The following is a 21303-nucleotide window of genomic DNA, read 5'->3' on the forward strand; positions in this document are numbered from 1 at the left end:
CAACCCCACCCAAGGGAGAAGAAATAGAAAACGACTACATATTTAAACTCAAATATTTCATATATAGTCTCTACACTTTAACAGAAAGTGAATAATTATTATGTTAAGTATTTGTTATCTTTTCCAGTGGAATACAAGACCTCATTTCCATATGCCACCTTTGAATGCTTAAATCAGTCTCATTTTTCCAGGTTATAGCCAAATATTTTATCGCCACAGCTAATGCTAATGTTAAAAATGGAATTTGAAACTTATCTAATTTTAATTCCAAACTCAATTTCTTAATCTAACCCAATAAAAATACCACAGGATTAAGTGAAAGTTTAAATTTAAATAAACCTTCTAAAATTCCATAATTCTACTCCAAAAAGGTTTCACTGTCTCACACAACCAAACTGAATGTAAAAAAGAACCAACTTGTTTACCACATCGAAAACACAAATCAGAAGAAAAAAACTCACATTTCTTTAACTTCTAGGAGTTAAATAAAGCTGATGTATAAAATTATAATAAACTAGTCTATATCTTACATTCACTAATTTAGTCATACTATATTCACATATAGTCATCCATTCATCCTGAGAAATTGAAACAGATAAATCTTTTTTCCCACTTAATCCTTGCTTTATAAACATCCGGCTTATGCATCTGATACTGCAATAAGGCATATTTCTCTGATATAAATCCCTTTTTGTCTCCTTCAATAAGTAAACTTTCAAATCTAGATCTCCTAGATAACCTTAATATATAACCAAATTTATCTAACAGCAAAGCTCGAACCTGATAATAAGTAAATAACATATTCAAAGAACTTCCATATTTTTCCTTCATTCTTTGAAATGAAATATAATACCCAGCTTCATAACAATCCTGCACCAATTTAATACCTCTCTGTTCCCAAAGTTTCAAGGGTTGATTATTCATTGAAAAGGAAAAAAATGTTTATTCTGATACAAAGAAGTTTTGGCCAAAACTTTGCCTTCAGTCCCTATAATTTCATTTTTCTTATACCATAACTCCATGAAATGCTTCGAGACTGGTAAATGATAACTCTGCAGAAGCTGAGAATTCCATTTATAAATAAAATAATTCCTTCTTTGTTCATTAATCTGAGCCATTTCAATTTCAGCCAAAGATTTGTCCACTTCAGATATTCTATTAATAAATTTTAATTGTGCCAATTAAATTTAATGTTGAAAATGAGGATGTTGCAATCCTCCTAAAACATATTTCCAAGTCAGTTTTTGTAACGACACCCTCACCATTTTACCCTTCCACAGAAAAGTCCTCACTAAGGCATTCAAATCTTTAAGAAAATTTTAAGGAATTCTGCACAGAATCGATTGAAAAAGATATTGTATTTGGGGAAGGATATTCAGTTTTACACAATTCACTCACCCCATCAAAGTTATTGGCAAATAATGCCAAATAATTCAAATCATATAAATGATTATAATTATCATCTACAATTATTCAAGTATTTAATTTTATCAGGATCACCTAAATTTTGCAATCTGCTTATAAGATGAATAATCTGCAGCTGCTAAAGGCATTATTTCACTTTTATCCCAATTAACCTTATAACCTGACAATGTACCATATTGTTCCAATCTCGCATGAAGACACCCCAACCATTGCATAGGGTTCATTAGATATATCAAAACATCATCTGCAAATAAATTTATTTTATACTCTCTCAATGTATAACTTGAAGGAACTGGAATTTTTTCATCTCAGATTTTAAACGAGTCAGGCTGTGTGCATCACAAAAGAACACTCTACATCATTAGAACATTTTGGAAACATTTTACAGTGGCAGTAAAATATATTACATACCACTTCCATTATTGGAATTTCCAGTAAGCATATTTCAGAATATTTGCAAATCTCCATGTTAGCTTGTTCTGAGACATTTTGCGTTGAATTGTTTTGCAGTCAGGTGACTGATATTCCAATTGTTGATTACTGATCATATATTGAATTTCCCATTTTCTTAATTTAACAAATTTACTGTTGTCAGTGCAGGGAATTCTCAAAAACAGGAATGATCTTTTGAGCATGGTGGCCAGGTTTAACATGACATTTTAGAATTGGTCAAGATGTTTTCACAGCTAACAATTTGAGAGAAGCAATTTTTCATCCATTGCCCTTTATGAATAAACAGGTGGATCATTATGTTTTCTGCCCTCAATTGTGAGCATTTGTTCTTCAATTAAACATATTATTATCCACCTTCTTCCCATTGAATTTCAACAGCAGAAGGAACTATTGCATATTTGTCAATGCATACAGAAAGGGACATTGCTTAGTTGAACAAATAACCAATGGTTCCTGTTATAAATTGGCTGAACTTTATCATTATAGCCATTTACTGCAGAGGGTCTCTAACTTTCCATTGCTTACCTACAAAACAGGTCACTTATTCATTTTGTAATTTCATGAACCATTTATTTCATCATTCAAGAAACTGAGGTGTTTCAAAGTCTCAAGAGGTTGTGAATATTCAGTGCTTCCATTTCCCTTCTTTACATTGTTGAGATAAATGATCCCTGCTGAACACATCATCGTGCTTTATCAATGAGATGATCTATGTTATAGCCAAATTCTTTGATTTCAAACACAGTCATGTTTCTAGTTTTTTAAAATTTATAACTTTTTATTTTTCATACTGTGAATTCTAACAATCAAAATAATATACAAATGTTTCTCATTAAATATACACAGTGGCATTTTCTCTCTTTTTTCCTCCCTACCTTAACTCCCCTCTTCCCACCCCCTCCAAAACCAATAAATATTCAACATATAAAATACAATAAAACCATGAAACAATGTCATCACACAATGAAAAATAAACAAGAAAAGCGTGTCATCTACTTTTACACACTGGATCAAGTCATTTTATCTTCTTATCATTTTAGGGAGTGAAGGTCCAAGGGAAGCCCTCTCTGTTATATTCCATGTATGGTTCCCAAATAATGTGACTTTAATTTTTAAATTATATGTTATTTTTTTCCAATGGAATACATTTATTAATTTTGATGTACCATTGCTGTATTCTCAGGCTCTCTTTCATTTTCCAAGTTGGCATTATATATCTTTTTGCGACTGCTAAGGCTATCATAATAATCCATTCTTGCACTTTATCCAATTTGAAGCTTAATTCCTTACTTCTTATATTACTTAGAAGAAAGATCTCTGGATTTTTTGGTATGTTATCTTTTGCGATTTTATTTATTATCTGATTTAGATCTTCCCAAAACATTTTCACTTTCTCACATGCCCAAATTGAATGTACTGCTGTTCCCATTTCCTTCTTACAGCGAAAACATCTATCTGATAATGCTGGATCCCATTCTTTTAACTTTTGAGGTGTGATATATAACCTGTGTAATCAATTATACAGTATTATGCGTAACCTTGTGTTTATTGTATTCTTCATAGTTCCAGAACATTACTTTTCCCATGTTTCATTTTTTACCTTTATGTTTAAATCCTTTTTCCACTTTTGTTTGGGTTTATAGATTATTTCATCATTTTCCTTATCTTGCAGCTTAATGTACATGTTCATTATAAATCTTTTAATTATCATTGTGTCTGTAATCACATATTCAAAGCTGCTTCCTTTTGGTAATCTCAGTCTGTTTCCCAATTAATCCTTTAAACAAGCTTTCAGTTGATGATATGCAAACATTGTACCATGAATTATTCCATATTTGTACTTCAACTGTTCAAATGTTAATAAATTATTTCCCAAAAAACAATTTTCTATTCTTTTGATTCCTTTTCTCTCCCATTCTCTAAAGGAAAGGTTATCTATTGTAAAAGGGATTAGTGGATTTTCCATCAATAGTAATTTTGGTATTTGGTAATTCATTTTTTTCCTATTTAAGTGGATCTTCTTCCATATATTGAGTAAATGATGCAGTACTGGTGAGCTTTTATATTGTACCAGCTTTTCATCCCACTTATTAAGTATATGTTCCGGTCCTTCTCCCCTATTTTATCTAGTTCTATCTTAATCCAGTCTGGCTTTTCCCTTGTCCGGTAAAAATCTGATAAATACCTTAATTGTGCGGCTCTATAATAATTTTTGGTAACTGCAAACCACCTTGGTTATACCTCTCTGTTAATTTATCTAACACTACCCTTGGTTTCCCTCCTTTTCACAAGAATTTCCTTATTATTCCCTTTAGTTCATTGAAGAATTTCACTGTTAAGGGAATCGGTAACGATTGAAATAAGTATTGTATCCTTGGGAAGACATTAATTTTAATGCAATTTATCCTTCCTATCAATGTTAGCAGTAATTCTTTTCAATATTCTAAGTCTTCCTGCAATTTCTTTAAGAGTGGCTGATTATTTAATTTGTACAGATGGCTTAAGTTATTATCTAACCTAATACCTAGGTATCAGATTGCTTGTGTTTGCCATTTAAATGGTGATTCTTTTTAAAATTCTGTATAATCCGCATTACTCATTGGCATCACTTCACTTTTATTTGTGTTGATCTTGTACCCCGATATTTCTCCATACTCCTTCAATTTTTTACATAATTCTTTTATTGATATTTTTGGTTCTGTTAAGTATACTATGATATCAGCTGTAAATAAACTGATTTTATACTCCTCCTTTATTTTTATCCCAATTATTTTATTTTCTGTTCTTATCAGTTCTGCCAATGGTTCTATTGCTAAAGTGAACAGTGAGGTGGATAATGGACATCCCTATCTAGTTGACCTACTTTTCAATTGGTTTGATACATATCCATTTATTGTTACCTTCGCCAATGGTCCATTATATAATGCTTTAATCCAATTAATATATTTGTCTGGTAGATTGAACCTCTGTAATACTTTAAATAAATAATTCCATTCTACCCTGTCAAAAGCTTTTTCTGCATCTAAAGCAACAGTCACTGTTGGCTTCTTATTTCCTTGAACTGCATGAATTAGATTAATAAGTTTACAGACATTATCTGCTGTTTGTCTTTTCTTAATAAATCCAGTTTGATCTTGAACTCTTTTTGGTACACAATTGACCAATCTGTATGCTAATAAGTTTGCTATTATCTTATAATCTGAATTAAGTAGAGATATTGTTCTATATGATGCTGGTGTTAGTGGATCCTTTCCCATCTTTGGTATTACTGTAATTATTGATGTCTTACATGAATCTGGTGAGTTTTGTGTTTCTTCTATTTGGTTCATTACTTCCAGGAGAAGAGGAATTAATAACTCTTTAAATGTTTTATAGAATTCTATGTGAATCCATCCTCTTCAGGCATTTTATTGTTCGACAGCTTTTTTAATATATCCTGTATTTCCTCTATTTCAAATGGTTTTATCAGTTTGTTTTGTTCCCCTTCTTGCAATTTCGGCAGTTCAATTTTAGCTAAAGTTCTTCTATTTTATCATCTTTCCCCTCATTCTCAGTTTGGTATAATTGTTCATAAAATTCCTTAAAGTTCTCATTAATCTCTATTGGATCATAAGTAATTTGTTTGTCCTTTTTCCTTGATGCCATCTATATGTTCTTTGTGGGATGTCCTCCAGTTCTATTGCTAATAACAGGGGTGAATGATCACATAGTAATCTAGCTTTATATTCAGTTTTCCTAACTCTCCCTTGAATATGGGCTGACAACAAAAACATATCAATCCTTGAGTATGTTTTATGCCTACTTGAATAATATGAGTATTCCTTCTCTCTTGGGTGCTGCCTTCTCCATATATCCATAAGTTTCATTTCCTGCATTGATTTAACCATAAAAGTGGCCACTTTATTCTTTTTGATTGTCTTCTGTTCAGTTATATACAACATTGGATCCAAATTAAGGTTAAAATCCCCTCTTATCAATATATTTCCTTGTGTATCTACAATCTTCAAAAGAATATCTTGCATAAACTTTTGATCCTCTTCATTAGGTGCATATATATTGAGCAAATTCCAAAATTCTGAATATATCTGACACTTTATCATTACATACCTCCCTGCTGGATCTATTATTTCCTCCTCTATTTTGATTGGTACATTTTTATTGATTAATATAGCTACACCTCTTGCTTTTGAATTATATGATGCTGTCACTCCCTGCCCTACCCAGTCTCTCTTTAATTTGTTATGTTACATTTCAGTTAGATGCGTTTCCTCCACAAATGCTATATCTATTTTTTCTTTTTTCAGTAAATTTAATAGCCTCTTCCATTTAATTTGATTATGTATTCCATTAATGTTTATAGTCATATAGTTCAACATGGTGATCTTATATCCTGTTTACACCTCATTTCCGCTTCCTCACCACCACCATCCCGCTTTTCCTTATTTTCATCTCTCAGTTTTCCCTTTTTAAACTCATTGTATGACAACACATTTAAAACATAAAATACTCAAACAACTCCCACATCCAATATTACCTTAACCCCAAATACCCCACCCCTACTCTCTGAGTTGCCCCTTATGCCTTGCCGGGCAACCACAACTCCCCTTTTCATTTGGATTGCGAACCTGCTCACAAGCGGCAACTGATTTTATAGTGACAGTTATTCTCTCCCCCCAACTCCCCAGAAAACACTTTTTTTTACACATATAACAATGTTCTCCCATTTTCCCCCTTACTTCCTTTTTTCCCTTCTCTTTTCCTTCTTTAGTTCTTTACATAAACATTATTTTTACATCTTTATATATATATTATCACCATTCTTTATTCTCTCCTTCTTTCCTGCAAGCGTTCTGCAAATTCTTGTGCCTCCTCCGGATCCAAGAATAGTCTGTTTTCCTCCCCAGGGATAAATAGTTTAAGTACAGCTGGATGTCTTATCATGAATTTATAACCTTTTTTCCATAAAATTGTTTTTGCTGTATTAAACTCCTTCCTCCTCTTTAAGAGTTCAAAACTTATGTCTGGGTAAAAGAATAAACTACAATGGTTTATTGTCTTCTCTCATTTTATTCCTTGCCTGTTCCAGTATATTTTCTCTTGTATATTTCAAAAATTTTACTAAAATGGATCTTGGTTTTAGATGTGTCTGTGGTTTCAGAGCTCGTGGTCTGTGTGCCCTTTCTATTTCCCATTCCCTCCTGCATTTCTGTCATTCCCAGGACCTTTGGGATACATTCTTTTATAAATTCCTTCATATCTGTGCCTTCTTCATCTTCCTTTAGGCCCACTATTTTGATGTTGTTTTGCCATCTATTATTTTCCAACATATCAATTTTCTGAGCTAACAACTCTTGTGTCTCTTTAATTTTTTTTATTCACTTTCTTCCAATTTCCCTCTTAAGTCGTTTACTTCCATTTCTACAACCGGTTTTCATTCTTCCACATTTTCTACTCTTTTCCCTATTTCTGTCATGACTAGCTCTAACCTTTTCATTTTTTCTGTTCTTTTCATTTTTAAAAAAAATTGCACTAAATTCTAATGACAACCATTCTTTTAGTGCTCTCATTTGTTCTTGAAAAAAGCTTCATCTATATTCTGTCCATCTGTTTTTCCTTCTATTTCTCTGTGAAGATCTTGATCTTCTTCTTCCCCTTCTTCTGTGCCTGTACCTGTGTTTGTGTCTTCTTCTTCTCTTCTTTGTATCTGTATCTTTTCTGACTTTCCTGATGAGTTGCTTGTCTCACTTTGTTGAGCCTCTTCTTGCTTGGCCTCTTGCTGTTGGTCCTCTTCTGAGATGCTCATCTGTTGAGCCTCCTGCTGCTGTTCTTCTTTCCTTTCACTCTCTCTCCTGCTGCTTTCATCTTCTTCCAGCTGAGAGCCCTGGTGTCGGGCATCCCTCAGCTGGTTGTGCTGTGGTTGCCTGCTCCTCGACTGAGCCCCCCTCCCGTCAGTGTTTTCCTTCTCCTTTGTTTGGCTCAGAGTGGCATTTTTGCAGTCCATCAGTCAGGGAGTCGCAACTCTGCGGGGCCGTAACCAACCTCAGAGATCAGGCGCTCTTCTCCATCATGGCTCCCTGTTTCTTCGTGCAGGTAAGGCCTTCTCCTTTATTTTCTGGCGTCTTTTCTTTTTTTTTCCATTGTTTTAACTTTTTCCTTCTTGGGTGCCATTTTCTTTCTTTTCTCTACAACTTTATCTTTTATTTCTTATATTTTATATTTATTGAACTTTGTATTTTCTTCACTTTTTTTCTTTTTTCTGGAGAGGGCTGGTATTACCCTACCAGTCACTACTCCATCATGTGACTCCTCGGTCATGTTTCTAGTTCAAGCTCCGTTTGTCTCCTCTTTAATTTTAAGGTCTTCAGTTGACAACAATTACATTGTGAAAGCTGATTTCAGAACTTGCATGGCAACAAAAAGCATACACCAATTAATAAAAAGAACTGAAATCGTTGGAAGTACTCAAATGTTCAGCCAGGAACTGTGGAGAGAACACATTTAGTGTTTAACATTAATGTTTTATTAGTATATTGACTCGTTAACTATTGTTTGTGATTATCACATTTGTTCATAACCTTGTTAATGGGTTCAAGCCTGAAATGTTGGTTATGTATCTTCATCTTTGCTACATTAAGTGCAATGTTTGACCTGCATTGTATTTTTTACATCAATCACAGTGTCTGCAGACCTTTGTATTTTACTCCAACCACACATGAAGCTACTTAACAAGATAAGAGTCCACGGTACAACAGGAAGCATACTAGCATGATTAGGGCATTGGCTGATTGGCAGGAAGCAGAATTGAAATAAAAGGATCATATTCAGATTGGCTGCCAGTTGCTAGCGGTGTTCCACAGGGATTGGCGTTGGGGCTGCTTCTTTTTATCTTGTATATTAATGATCTGAATTATGGAATGAAAGGCTTTGTGGCCACATTTTCAGATGATACAAAGGTAGGCAGAGGAATAGATAGTGTGGAGGAAATGCAGAGGTGGCAGAAGGACTTACAAAGATCAGGAGTATGGGAGAGAAGTGACAAATGAAATATTTATGTTAGAAAGTGTGTGGTCATGCAGGTTGGTAGTAAAGATAAATGGGCAGACTATATTTTTAATGGGAAGAAAATTAAAAATAACCAGATGCAAAGGGACCAGGGAGTTCTCTTGGAGGATAGCCTGAAGGTAAACTTGTATGTTGAGAAGGCGGCAAAGAAGGCAAATGCAATGCTGGCTTACATTTAAAGAGCAATAGAATATAAGAGCAGGGAAGTGATCTTGAGACTTTATAAGACAGTGATGAGACCTCAGTTGTGCAGTTTTGGGCTCCTCATTTACAAAAAGATGTGCTGAGGTTGGAGAGGATCCAAAGGAGGTTCACTGGGATGATTCGGAAAATGAAAGGATTATGTGGAGCACTTGACTGCTCTTGGCCTGATTCATTGGAATTTAGGAGAATGAGAGGGGATTTCATTGAAACATTTTGAATGTTGAAAGGAATGGAATGCAGAAAGGCTGTTTCCTATGGTGGGAGAGTCTAGGACAAAAGGGAAAAACAAGGATTGAAGGGCCTCCACTTAAAACAGAAATGCTTAGGACCTTCGGCCAGAGGGAATTTGCAGAGAATTTGTTGGCACAAGCGGTTCTGGAGACCACATCATTGGGTGCAAGACTGAGATTGACAGGCCATCAAAGGTTATTGGGAGATGTCAGGGCGCCGAGTGGGAAAATGGATCAGCTCGTGATTGAATGGCAGGGGAGAATGGATGGGCTGAATAGTTGATTTATGCTCCTCAGTCTTGTGGTCATAAGGCCTTCTTTTCTCACAAATTTTCATCATTCACTACATTGATTTTCCTTTAATTTTTCTATATGGGCATTGTGCGTCTTAGACAAGAAGTGTTTCCTTCTTGAAATGACCACATGCTCTGCTTGTGTTTAGAAGTCAGCATCATTGAGAAGCTTGGCTTCAACAGAATCTGTTGCAAGCATTGAAAACGCATCAGGGTGTGGTGTCTGTAAAATCATGAGGTGAAAGAACCACCTAAAATCTTGAATGCGGAGGTCCAGGCATTTCTCATAGCTGGTGATGCTGTCTCCAGGACTGGAGACAAAATGGCACTATCAGCAAGGGCTAAACTCTCCAGTGCAACCCAGAAGGCAAAGCATGGGTAAGCACAGAAGATCCAAAGACAGCTGTGTGACCCCGGTAAGATGAAATACATGTGGCAAGGGATCAATACCTTAACAGATCACAAAACAACCTTGCAAGTTAAAGACACACCTCCTTCTGAACAGATGGAATATCTTCTATGCATGGTTCAAGGAGAAGAACAGGCTGACGCCAAAAATGCTCTGTGTCCCATTATGAATGGAGTCCTTGTAAGGCCGCAACTGAACTGAAGATAACCCATGCAAGGCAGTGGGACCAGATAACTGTGCAGATCAGCCTTACGGATATCTTCAACGTGTCACTGGAGGTCCGTTGTCCCCACCGGTTTCAAGACTGCCACCAAAAACCCATTATCAAAGATGGTGACAGTAATAGGCCTCAATAACTACTGCCCCGTCGAATTGACCTCCATCATTATAAAAGTTTCGATGGCCTGGTGATGGAATGCATCAAAGTGCCCCTCCCAGAGTCGCTGGACCCATTTCAACTCCTCAGCACCTCCTCTGAAACATTTTTAAAACTGGCTTCCACTGTTTCAATGCAAGCACCGTCAAACCATTCAAGTCCTCGAAAATACGTTGTAATCGTACTATAATACTTATCCTCATAGTTCCAATACATCAGTACATTGCAATGATCTACATTTCCACAGATATTCTTGAAGAGAGAGAGAGAGAGAGAGAGAGAGAGAGAGAGGAGGGGGAGAGAGAGAGAGAGAGAGAGGAGGGGGAGGAAGAGAGAGAGAGAGAGAGAGAGAGAGAGAGAGAGAGCCAGGATGACACCTTGAAAGCAGCAGAGTGGGTTGCTCACGTTTCGAAATAAAAACTGAAAAACAAACTCTTACCGCACTGAAAGGAATTAGCGATTTTACGATCTCGCATTGAAATCGACGAAACAGCCCCACGACAAGCAAGTAATAACAATTCTGAAACTGACGCGCTTTAAATCCGTTTTAATTCATTAATATTCATACCCCCTGCTGTCTCCACACTCCCCCCGCGAATCTGAGGGACGAAAACGTGGTCGCCCGGGAGTACACCGCCACCCCAGTATTTTTTTCGAAAATGATCTCTGGTGAATAAAATTGAAGATCAAAGGATAATAAGACTGTGCGAGAAGTAGTTAAGAACTGCTAGGTACTCTTGATTCACAGAGACATGGCTTATCTCAACTCTAAAGATTCGGTCCATTATGCATGGCTCGGACGGTGTGCGGAGTTAAAGGGCGAGGCGGCGGTGTCAGCATCATGGGTTACTCTCTCTGGTCTTCCGGCCTAGCGATCCGATCCAATTTCTGCTACGCTTATCTGGAACGTCTAGCCCTGAAATTCTAAACCTTCAATCTCCCGAGGGAATTCACGCCAGCTTTCCTGATTGCAGAACCACATTTCCCCTCTCCATACGTCAAAACTGACCCTTGATCCTGAAGACTATACAGTCACCACTGAGGACGTCTATGGGCTAGTTAAAGGAGGCCCTTCCATGCTACCTCCTGCATCAACATGGGATGAACACTCCAGAGCATCGGTCCATTCCGCGTCAGTAGACACTCAGACCAACTGGTTAGTCTTCCCGTTACAATATTCAGCAAAAAACTGAAAAACGATGATCAAGCAGAGAAGACTACGCATAGCTACACTGGGGAAGCAGAAGTCGGATTGGAGGCTGTCTGGAATCAGTAGTCTGGGCCACGTTGAACGACTCGGTGGCGAATCTGCTTGAATATGCCACAGCTGTTACCAAATTCATTGAAAAATGCGTTGCTCCAATGAAGTTATCCGTGGGCCTAGAGATCCACAACTTCCCGAAGTCAAGATCCGTGCGTTCGCGTCATGCAATTTGGAGACATTCAGGAAGACCGGGTATAATTCTGGGGGAATTACCGAAGCAAAATTACAATTCCGTACGGTGCTGGAGGCACGGATGGAGGTGAAGCAGTTGTGCCAGGTTTGCATTGTATAACAACCCGAGACGGTGAAACCAAGTACCGTTAAAACCCGCGAAAGATCCCTTCCCGTCAAGCTCAACGCCTGGACACTTGCGTTGAAAAGGAAAGCATGGTGCACCCTCATTAGACCATAGCGACTTTGTTCTCCGCTGACGCAAAAATATTTTCAAGAGGGAGAATCCTGGGACATCATTTGGCCTTCAATGTGTACCTAACCTTCATGACCAAACATTTCCAGTCTTGAACTGCTCCCCCCTTGTTTCAAAAGAGCATTCGTCATGCCAGTACTCAAGAAGAATAAGGTTCCCTTCATCATCGACCACTGATTATCTGATTACCGTGATGAAATGCTTTAAGAAATTTTGATATAGAGAATCGACTCCTGCCTCAGGAGGACCCGGGAAAAACACAGAGGAATTCAGCAGGTCTTAGCAGTGCCCATGGGCCGTAAAAGTGTATTACCGTCGTTTCGGGCCTGAGTTCCTCCAGCATTTCTGTGTTTCTGCAGACCTTAGTGTTTCACTCGATTCACAAGGACTCGGACCCACTTCAATTCGCCTACCGTCTCAAAAAGTCCGCAGCGGATGACATCTCTTTTGCACTCCATTTTGCTTTCGATTATCTATACCACATAAACATCTAGATCAGAATGAAGTTCATTGACTACAGTTCGGCATTCAACACCATCACACCAACTAAACGAACAGTAAATTCAGGGTTCTGCAGGGTTGAGGATCTCTGCAGCCTAAACGTAAAAGAGGACTGGCAGCATGACTCCTTCTCGCTGAACAGTGACAGGGCGGAACAAGACTGCTTAAACCACTGAACTGGTCCCGCTGCAGCCACAAATGCATATCGAAGTTTTCTTCCAATGCCACTCATAAATTCGCTGACAACCGGAATTGTTGGCCGGATAACGGGAAACAATGAGTCACAAGACAGAATGGAGTTCACGAATCTGATTATCCGGTGCCAGGGCAACAATCCTATTCTCAAATTCAGCAAGCCCAAGTAGTTTATTGTGAACATTTGGAAAGGAGGCCTGTCTTCATCAGGGAGACAGCAGTGAAGAAAGCTTGCTGATCCAACGAGCTATGCATCGACATTTCGGAAGATATCACATGGTATCACACGGAGAGAAGTCTGAATAAGGCTCACCAACGCCTCTACTTTCTAAGAAGTCCGGGGAGATTTGGCGTGTCTAATATTCTGTCAAACCTCTACAGCCATATTGAAATATATAAGATGTTGCCAGGACTTGAAGAGCTGAGTTGTACAGGAATAGTGAACAGTTTGGACGTCCGAGAATGGGGGAAGTTTGATAGAGGTATACACATTTTTGAGGGGTATAGAAAGGGTCAATTCAAACACTTATTTCCCACTGAGGTTGGGTGAGACGCGTTAAAGGTGAAACGTGAAAAGTTTGAGGGGAACTTCACGCAGACGACGGTGAGAATGGATGGAATTTGCATGGAGGACTATCACCCGTGTGCAGGTTGCTGGGAGTAGGTGTAACAAATCTTTTGGCACAGACTAGATGGGCAGTTTCTGCGCTGCAGTGGCCTATGGTTCCATGGTACTGAGGAAGTATATCGATGTTTACATCACATCTTGATTTGGAAACTAAATCTACCCACTTTTCTCACCGATTGCCTATCAATTGAAGACATCTCTGTGAAGCGCGGCTTCAAAAAGCCATCAATGTCATCATGTCATAAACGATCTCACCTCTGCGCCACCTTCACGTAAAAGGTATAGGTACCTGAATTCCGGTACCTATAGGTTCAAGAAAAGTTTTAAACCACAACTTCCAGGCTCTTGAACCTTCAAGTGCTACCTTAATCATAACCAATCTGTGATAGTCAATGTCATTTTTTGGACGTAAATGGAAAATTTTGTTTCTCTTTTTTAAAAATAATTAGTAGCCTTTTTACTCTCATCTAATTTATATTTATACTTACTTTCATCATATATTGAAGTACCTCTGTGGCTGAGCATTCCAAATTCATATCCAAATATTAAGAGATTCCTGTCAAATTTTGTATATAAAAATTCTTCTCGATTCTTTTGAACACATTCCAAATTCGTGAAGAATGAATTGTGTTAACCGCTGTACACTCCCTTTTCACCTGGAAATACCCTATCAATTAAAGACTCTCGTGGTGACAGACAAGTTATTCAAAGTAGTTTCAATAGTTATTCTTAATCCGTTGAGTTTATTTTATCAGATCCAAACGTTACCGGCGAGAGCCTGTAATGGTGTCAAATACTGTTTTATTGATCAGCGCGCTACATTCCTGAAATATTGGGTTATGTTATGGTGGCCTTTTGATTTGTTTATTGGAGGAGCGCCTAATATAAGTGTGCTGTTCATTCATTAAAAAAAGTAATGCAAGAATCTTGTTATATTCCAAAACCTAGAATTCGTGCATTCGAACAAGGTTTTGCAGCTGGATTAGTTTCAGCGAGAGACATGGGAGATGTTTTCTATTTTCAATTGAAATTGAAAAGGTTTGTTATCTTCGATAATTAAATCGATTTGGTAGCCAGTGTTAAAATTGAGGCAGGGAACATTTTTGTGTTGCATTTTAATTTATGCATTCCCTCGGTTTTGGGAAATTTTGTGAACGAGAGAGACTGTATTAGTTTGTTCTCAAATTTAGGAATTCCCTACTCGAGGGGCTGCATTATTCCTGACGACATTATCAGATAACGCGATGGTACTGGGTCGCAAGTTTGGTTCAATTGATTGTTTTGCATTTGCAACAAGTATACAGATAACTGGCGATTACTGGTGATATTGAAATGGTTTTCTTTGTAGGCGTGACATCAGAGATTTCTTCCAGTCACCCAGCATGAATGAGACCAGGTTCGTGGTAAAGTTCCTAATCCTGCACTAATTCAAATTTGTTCTCTTAATTTTCTCGCATTCTCACCCCCTGCAAATTCTAGAGGCAGTGAGTAAACCAGGAACCACTCAGATAAGATAATTAAATTAATTATCTACCGTAAACAGAGGAAAGAGATGCGTTTGTCCATTTTAAGATTCACCGAGACCACAGCTGTGCATTGGTTTGAATGTCCAATTTTACAATGTATGGCCAACAATACTTACATTAATTTCATTATGAACTGTTATTGACACAACCCATATTTATGCGTATCGTTTCTGAATTGCCTCAATGAGAAAGGAGTAGACCTTTTTCCACTATATTGTCGCTCAGCTCTAACTTAGAATTTTATTTCCACAAAGACAAGACAAAAATCTACACATTTCATTGACGAATATTCCAAAATGTTGTGAATTCTTTTTACAAATTTCCAGTTCAATTTAGGTATAACGGTGTGCCAGCAAGATGTCGCAATATGTTTATTCAACATTTTACAAATAAATCGAGCGATGCTCCAAATCCCAGTGGAGAACATCCTCTGCAGAAATATTAACTTCAAGGATTGCATCAAGAGCGAGCTTCACGAAGAGTCATTGCCCATAGTCCGAAACAAAGCGTTCAAATATGTTCGAAACAATCAACAGTGTCAAGAAAATATACTTTATGATCCTTGCCATCATTGGTGTTCCTGGTAAGTGACAATAAAATGCTCGATCCCAGAATAATCACATAGAATAGATGAGCAATCATTTGCAATCGTTTATTCTCTGCAGGCAGATAGAGATAGATAGAGACAGACAGAGACAGATAACAAGTTATAGGCGAATTCAAGTCACATCAACGTTTGAAAGGCTATGTGGGATATTTTACGAAAGAACTGGTAAACAGGACAGTTAGAATTGATGGTGTGACTTCGGAGAACCAAAACTATTTTATCGAAAGAAAAATTTGTTTGTTAAACCAGGGAGTAGGTATTTCGACATTGTATTCATAATTATAAATAAGAGGGCGGTAGCAGTTAACTGGATGGTGCGTTTTGTACATTTTCGGAAGGCTTTCTGAAAGGTATTTATAACCATTTTTAATCGCGGGCAACATGCTATCGTCGATTAAGATAATTATATTTTAAATAATTCTTTTCTCGTTTGATACAACCATTAATGCGGTTTCGTTGTGAGTGTTGCAGAAACCCATTTCCTCATAATCTCTCTCGTTAATATTTACGACTGACAAAAGTGCCACCTACATCATGGTTTCTGACTATGCAGAGTTGCCTCACAGTCTGTTTTTCGGGGAGAATGCTCAGAGGCTTCTAAGCAGATGGGCAGATGAATGAATGCCGGAATAAGACAAGTAGAATATAAAGTGGAAAACGAAGAAAGTTGTTTGATAGAAAAGCAAATACAATGGCGGACTAATTTGATCGGCGCAGAAGTTACTATTCATGGGTTCAAGTTATTCCCGTGATGCATTACTGATAAAAATATTGTGTGATCTGTCGGACTCTGGCTTTACCTTACTCTTAATTTAGTCTATGTGTAGTCTGAGTCCAGCGTGTTCTTTGAATGAAGTGATAGGAGAAGGTATTCGGTTCAACAGTCAGTTTATTACACAGCACAAGAATAAAACTTAACAGAGCTCTGGGTCAGTCATTAGTTCATAGGTCACCTGCACAGTGAGCTATTCCCCAAGACTGACCCCTATTGTCCAGTTGGCTCAGTTTATATAGATCAACCCAGAACAAAAGTTGTCTTCCTTTGCTAGATTTTTTTGCATAAGGGTTATCACAAGTCATCTCCTGTTTTGCAGATATCTGGGGTGTAGCACTCCCATCTTAATCCTCCAGGCCAGACTATCCTGTTGTTTTGATCAGAAATTAATTCATCCCCAGATATTTCTAATCACCATTCTGTTCCTGTCTGGCCAATTTCTGCTGTTCTCTTTAACACCTCCTCATGCCTTAATCTTCCTCCTAGACTGGTTTTCCATTCACTTAGTTTCTTGCAGGCCATTCTTTGTTCTGGTCTGCCCTGTGTCTCCTGTGCTACCCACCACCTCCTCAGTTTGAGCATTCCTCCTAAATCGTTTTATGCATTTCCTCTCCCTGTATTTGGGAGCAGACAATTTTGCTCAGCCAACTTTGCTCCATGCTGTGATTGCCACTTAATCACATTCCTCTTTTTCCCTGAACCATGCAGTAAACATAAAATTATTAATTAATCATTTCTTTCATAATGTTTTAACCCCTAGATTCCAACAGATCACAGTAAGCGACTGGAATGACAACATGCACGTTTGTCTTTATTGACGAGATTTGGGACCAAGAGTACTGAAAATATATTGGTGGCCTAAGGTGACGCCAAGTGAAATATTGCAATCGGGTTTAAGGACTGATACATATTGTATCGAAGTTTCAACACATTGATTGTTCGACTTTTGAGATATTATTAATCAAGGTTGCTCTTTGATTTATTGAGATTGAAGGAAGTATATTCATTGAAACCTTTAATTCTGCCCGGATTTGAAAAGTCAGACGTAGAAGATATTTTTTTTTCCCTTGAATTGAGGTGTCCAGGAACGTGACAGCGAAGATGAAACATTACCTTAGAGAAGGAATCGTTGGAATTATTGACCGAAGGGTTATAGTGCTGTTTGGCTGTTGAATTAATTCAAAGCAGAAACCAATGGATTTTATTGGACATCAGAGGAATGGATATGAGCCGAGTAACAGAACAATTTTCATGCAACATTGCTTTGTAATGTCAGAGAAGGCAGGAGACGACTGGCTCCTTGCTGCAAATTCTCGTTACTTATTAGCCCATTTTCGATTGTTGTCGAGTTCCTACATATTCCTACTCTTTCTTTGGCTTGGCTTCGCGGACGAAGATTTATGGAGGGGGTAAAAAGTCCACGTCAGCTGCAGGCTCGTTTGTGGCTGACAAGTCCGATGCGGGACAGGCAGACACGATTGCAGCGGTTGCAGGGGAAAATTGGTTGGTTGGGGTTGGGTGTTGGGTTTTTCCTCCTTTGCCTTTTGTCAGTGAGGTGGGCTCTACTAGGTGTTTGCGAATGGATGTAATTTCTTTGCAATAATCAGCGAATACTTGGAGCAATGGCTTCCAGTGCAGGCAATTTGATGAAGCACTGGAATAAACCCAGAGAAATGACGCTGCAAAATGAACCGGAAGCGTTGAAAATATTGACCACCAACATTGAAAAGTATTGTGATAGGCAAGATGTCAGCTGTTTGAATTTTACTTCATGTTGCAATTTCACCCTGACTTTTTGCTCTCTATTAAAAAAAAATCAAAAGCTGGATCTTTCATTTGTTTTGCATTTTTTTGGCTTTCCACTACTCTTCAATTACATTTTGATGAAACCTTTATTTCATTGCCTGATTCATGTGAATATTTCTCAAAAACGTTTAAATTTAATCCAAGCTACTGTCGAGGAGAAATAACTACGAGGACGGAGCTTCAGCGTCAACTTCAGGAGACTTTATTAGAATGAAATATCTCGGAGAACAGTCCCTGTAACAGCCAGGGCTCAGCTCTGAACTACACAGTCGCACAGCTCGAATTTATACAAACAAGTTAGTTTGTAAAGTCATCAGAATGGGTTCCAATGATATGAAGGAGTTGATCACATCCCGGGAAGTGAAGGGTGTTCAAAGAACATAGTGTGGTTAAAGTATTTATTAGAAAACAAAGTTATCTAAAGATATTCTTTAGCAGACTTAAATGTTATCGGGAGTTATTCTTTAGCAGACTTGCGCATTGTTAAGGTCAATTCAGCTGTTGACCATTTTTTTTCCACAGCTACAAATTACCCCAATATCCAGTACCATTCTTCCACCGTCTTAATCACGAGTGCTGTAGTTCTCAGTCTCTGCTTGTAAGCCGGAAGTAAAAGTACCGCCAGGTGATCAGATTTGGCGAAGTGCGGGCGTCGGATGGCTAAGCAGGAGTTCTTCATGGTGGTCTTGTAACTCATTCAGCTCGATAACCCGTTAACGATCCACACAACAGTAACAGTGTTTTTTTTAAATCTAGTGCCAGGATAGTTTTTGCTTTTCTGTACCAGGATCGATGCCACAACTTCAAAATACGATGTCTGCGAAACCACTTTTAGACCCCCAAAAAGTTAATATTTCCCTGCCTTGTTGGAGCACGAGCAGAACCTACAAATTTCCATCCAATTTCTCGGTTGAATGTTATTTTCCCCCTTTCCTTTAATCCCCTGTTTGAATTCTGTTGGAATAGCCACCATTGACAAGCCTTTGGAGAGTTACCCTAATTAGCATGCAGTGTTAGATATGGAAACTAACAAAGACTTTTCCTTTTCTATATTTTGCAGTGAATTTAGTGGCGATTGTGATCTTGTCCCGGAGTAAATGTGGGCTCTCCACTTGTACCACATGCTACCTGGTAGCGATGGCAGTGGCGGACCTGCTGACCATTATTACTGCTGTCATTTTGTGGAGGATCGTTGATTATTACTTTATAAGGAACTTCTTGGACATCACGCCTGTCTGCAGTGCTCTATACGCCCTGAGTTGTGCAGCCACAGACTGCTCTGTCTGGTTCACTGTCACTTTCACCTTCGACCGATTTGTCGCCATTTGTTGTCAGAAACTGAAAGCAAACTATTGCACTGGAAAAACAGCGATTATAATTCTAGGAACAATCACAATTCTGATATGCGTAAAAAATGTGCCATTTTACTTTACGCTAGAGCCCTGGGTGACAATCGACAATGTGCCGCGGGGTTGCAAGGATAAAAAAAATATTTTCCTTGAACCAGGATGGATGGGGTTTGAGTGGTTCGATGCGATTCTTTGTCCATTGCTCCCATTTGGTTTAATTTTATTGCTCAACGCACTGACAGTGAGATACATTTTAGCAGTGAGTCGAGTCCGTAAGGGGCTGAGAAACCAGAATCGCCGTGACCCAGAAACGGAAAGTAGACGAAGATCAGTGATCTTGCTCTTTACCTTGTCCGGCAGCTTCATACTGTTATGGATGGTATATGTGACAGATTTCTTGTACTATATCATAGCAGGAATAGATCCAATTAATTATACTCCATCCAAATATGTATCGGAAGAAGTCGGATTTATACTGCTCAACTTAAGTTGTTGCACAAACACATTCATTTATGCGAAAACCCAGTCAAAGTTCAGAGAACAGTTCAAGACTGCGGTGAAATACCCTGTAAATTCAATCATTCGACTAATGAATAAATAAACCAGTTGAATGAATCTCCAGTCTTTGATCGACTTCGTTTGTTACTGTTTCAAATTTCTCCTTTATATTGCTGTCACTGGGTTGAGGGGAAAGACTTCACTTTGATTATATTGAAGTAGAAGTCTCTAGTCTAAAGCATGGAATCGCTGCCACAACCCTGAACAGAGGTTCCACATTAAAGAAGTTGGATCTAATGTTGTGCGAATATTCTTTAGCACCTCAGAATAACGACGAATCTCCAATAATCAATTCAGACACACAAAAACTTCAAGCAAAAAAGAATCTCACTCAGAGAAATCACTTTTTATTCATAAAGAATTCTCGAACCAAAAAGTGACTTGAAAATAACACAGAGACGCACATCTAAACACAAAATTAGACACCACCGCAGGATTCTGAAACTGAGGAAGTAACAGTTTCGAATTTATCATCTGACTCTACATTTACAACCTGACGAAACAGCGCTTCTCCTGATTATGGTGCACACGTATTCACACACAATACACAGTGCACAATAATATCTCTCTCTCTCTCTCTCTTTCTCTTTCTCTCTCTCTCTCAGAGCTCAGACACACAGGCACACACATTTCCCAGCCTGGCAGTCCAGATGATGTTGATTCTTGTCGGTAGTGTATGCTGAATGGAAAGGGTCCTCAATAATTCTTTAATTCCTATTGATAACATTTACGCACCCAGTAAATGTCGTCAATAGAGGAGAGGGTGACCTCAGTGATACTCTCGGCTGTTTTGATGGTCCTCTGTACTGACTTGCGGTCCAATGCTTTACGGCTACCAAACCAGGCAACGAGGCAACACCGAGTTGTGCTTCTGTAAACTGTCCACATGGAGGCCAGTAGTTTTGCTCTCTTCTATTCTTTTTGGGCGTGGAGGCTCTGCTGTGCCTTCCTAACTAATGAGGAGATGTTATAGGTCTGGGATAGGCCGTCTTTTCTATTCCCACAAGGAACTTTATGCTTTCTATTCTCTCCACGACGGAACCGTTGTAGAATAATTGAGAATATTCGACCTTCAACTTTCTGAAGTCTACAATTATCTCTTTTGTTTTGCTCACGTTGTTGTTCAGGTTGTTCTCATACCCTTTCACGAGCGGCTTAACCTTCTCTCTCAAAGCCGATCATTCATTTTTTCCATGAGGCCAACTACTGTTACAT

General features: G+C 38.2%; 1 protein-coding gene across 1 annotated transcript in view; it reads left to right on the forward strand.

Moving 5' to 3' along the window:
- Positions 1-20131, forward strand: part of LOC138764897 (probable G-protein coupled receptor 139) — a 43473-nt gene extending 23342 nt beyond the window's left edge. The window contains exons 2-3 of the mRNA XM_069941330.1: positions 15320-15576; positions 19242-20131. Coding sequence (XP_069797431.1) covers positions 15510-15576; positions 19242-20131 — 957 coding nt within the window. The 5' untranslated portion in view covers positions 15320-15509. The remainder of the gene's footprint in view (positions 1-15319; positions 15577-19241) is intronic.
- The last annotated feature ends 1172 nt before the right edge of the window (positions 20132-21303 follow it).

The sequence above is a fragment of the Narcine bancroftii genome, chromosome 5 (assembly GCF_036971445.1).
Source record: "Narcine bancroftii isolate sNarBan1 chromosome 5, sNarBan1.hap1, whole genome shotgun sequence".
Classification (NCBI taxonomy): domain Eukaryota; kingdom Metazoa; phylum Chordata; class Chondrichthyes; order Torpediniformes; family Narcinidae; genus Narcine; species Narcine bancroftii.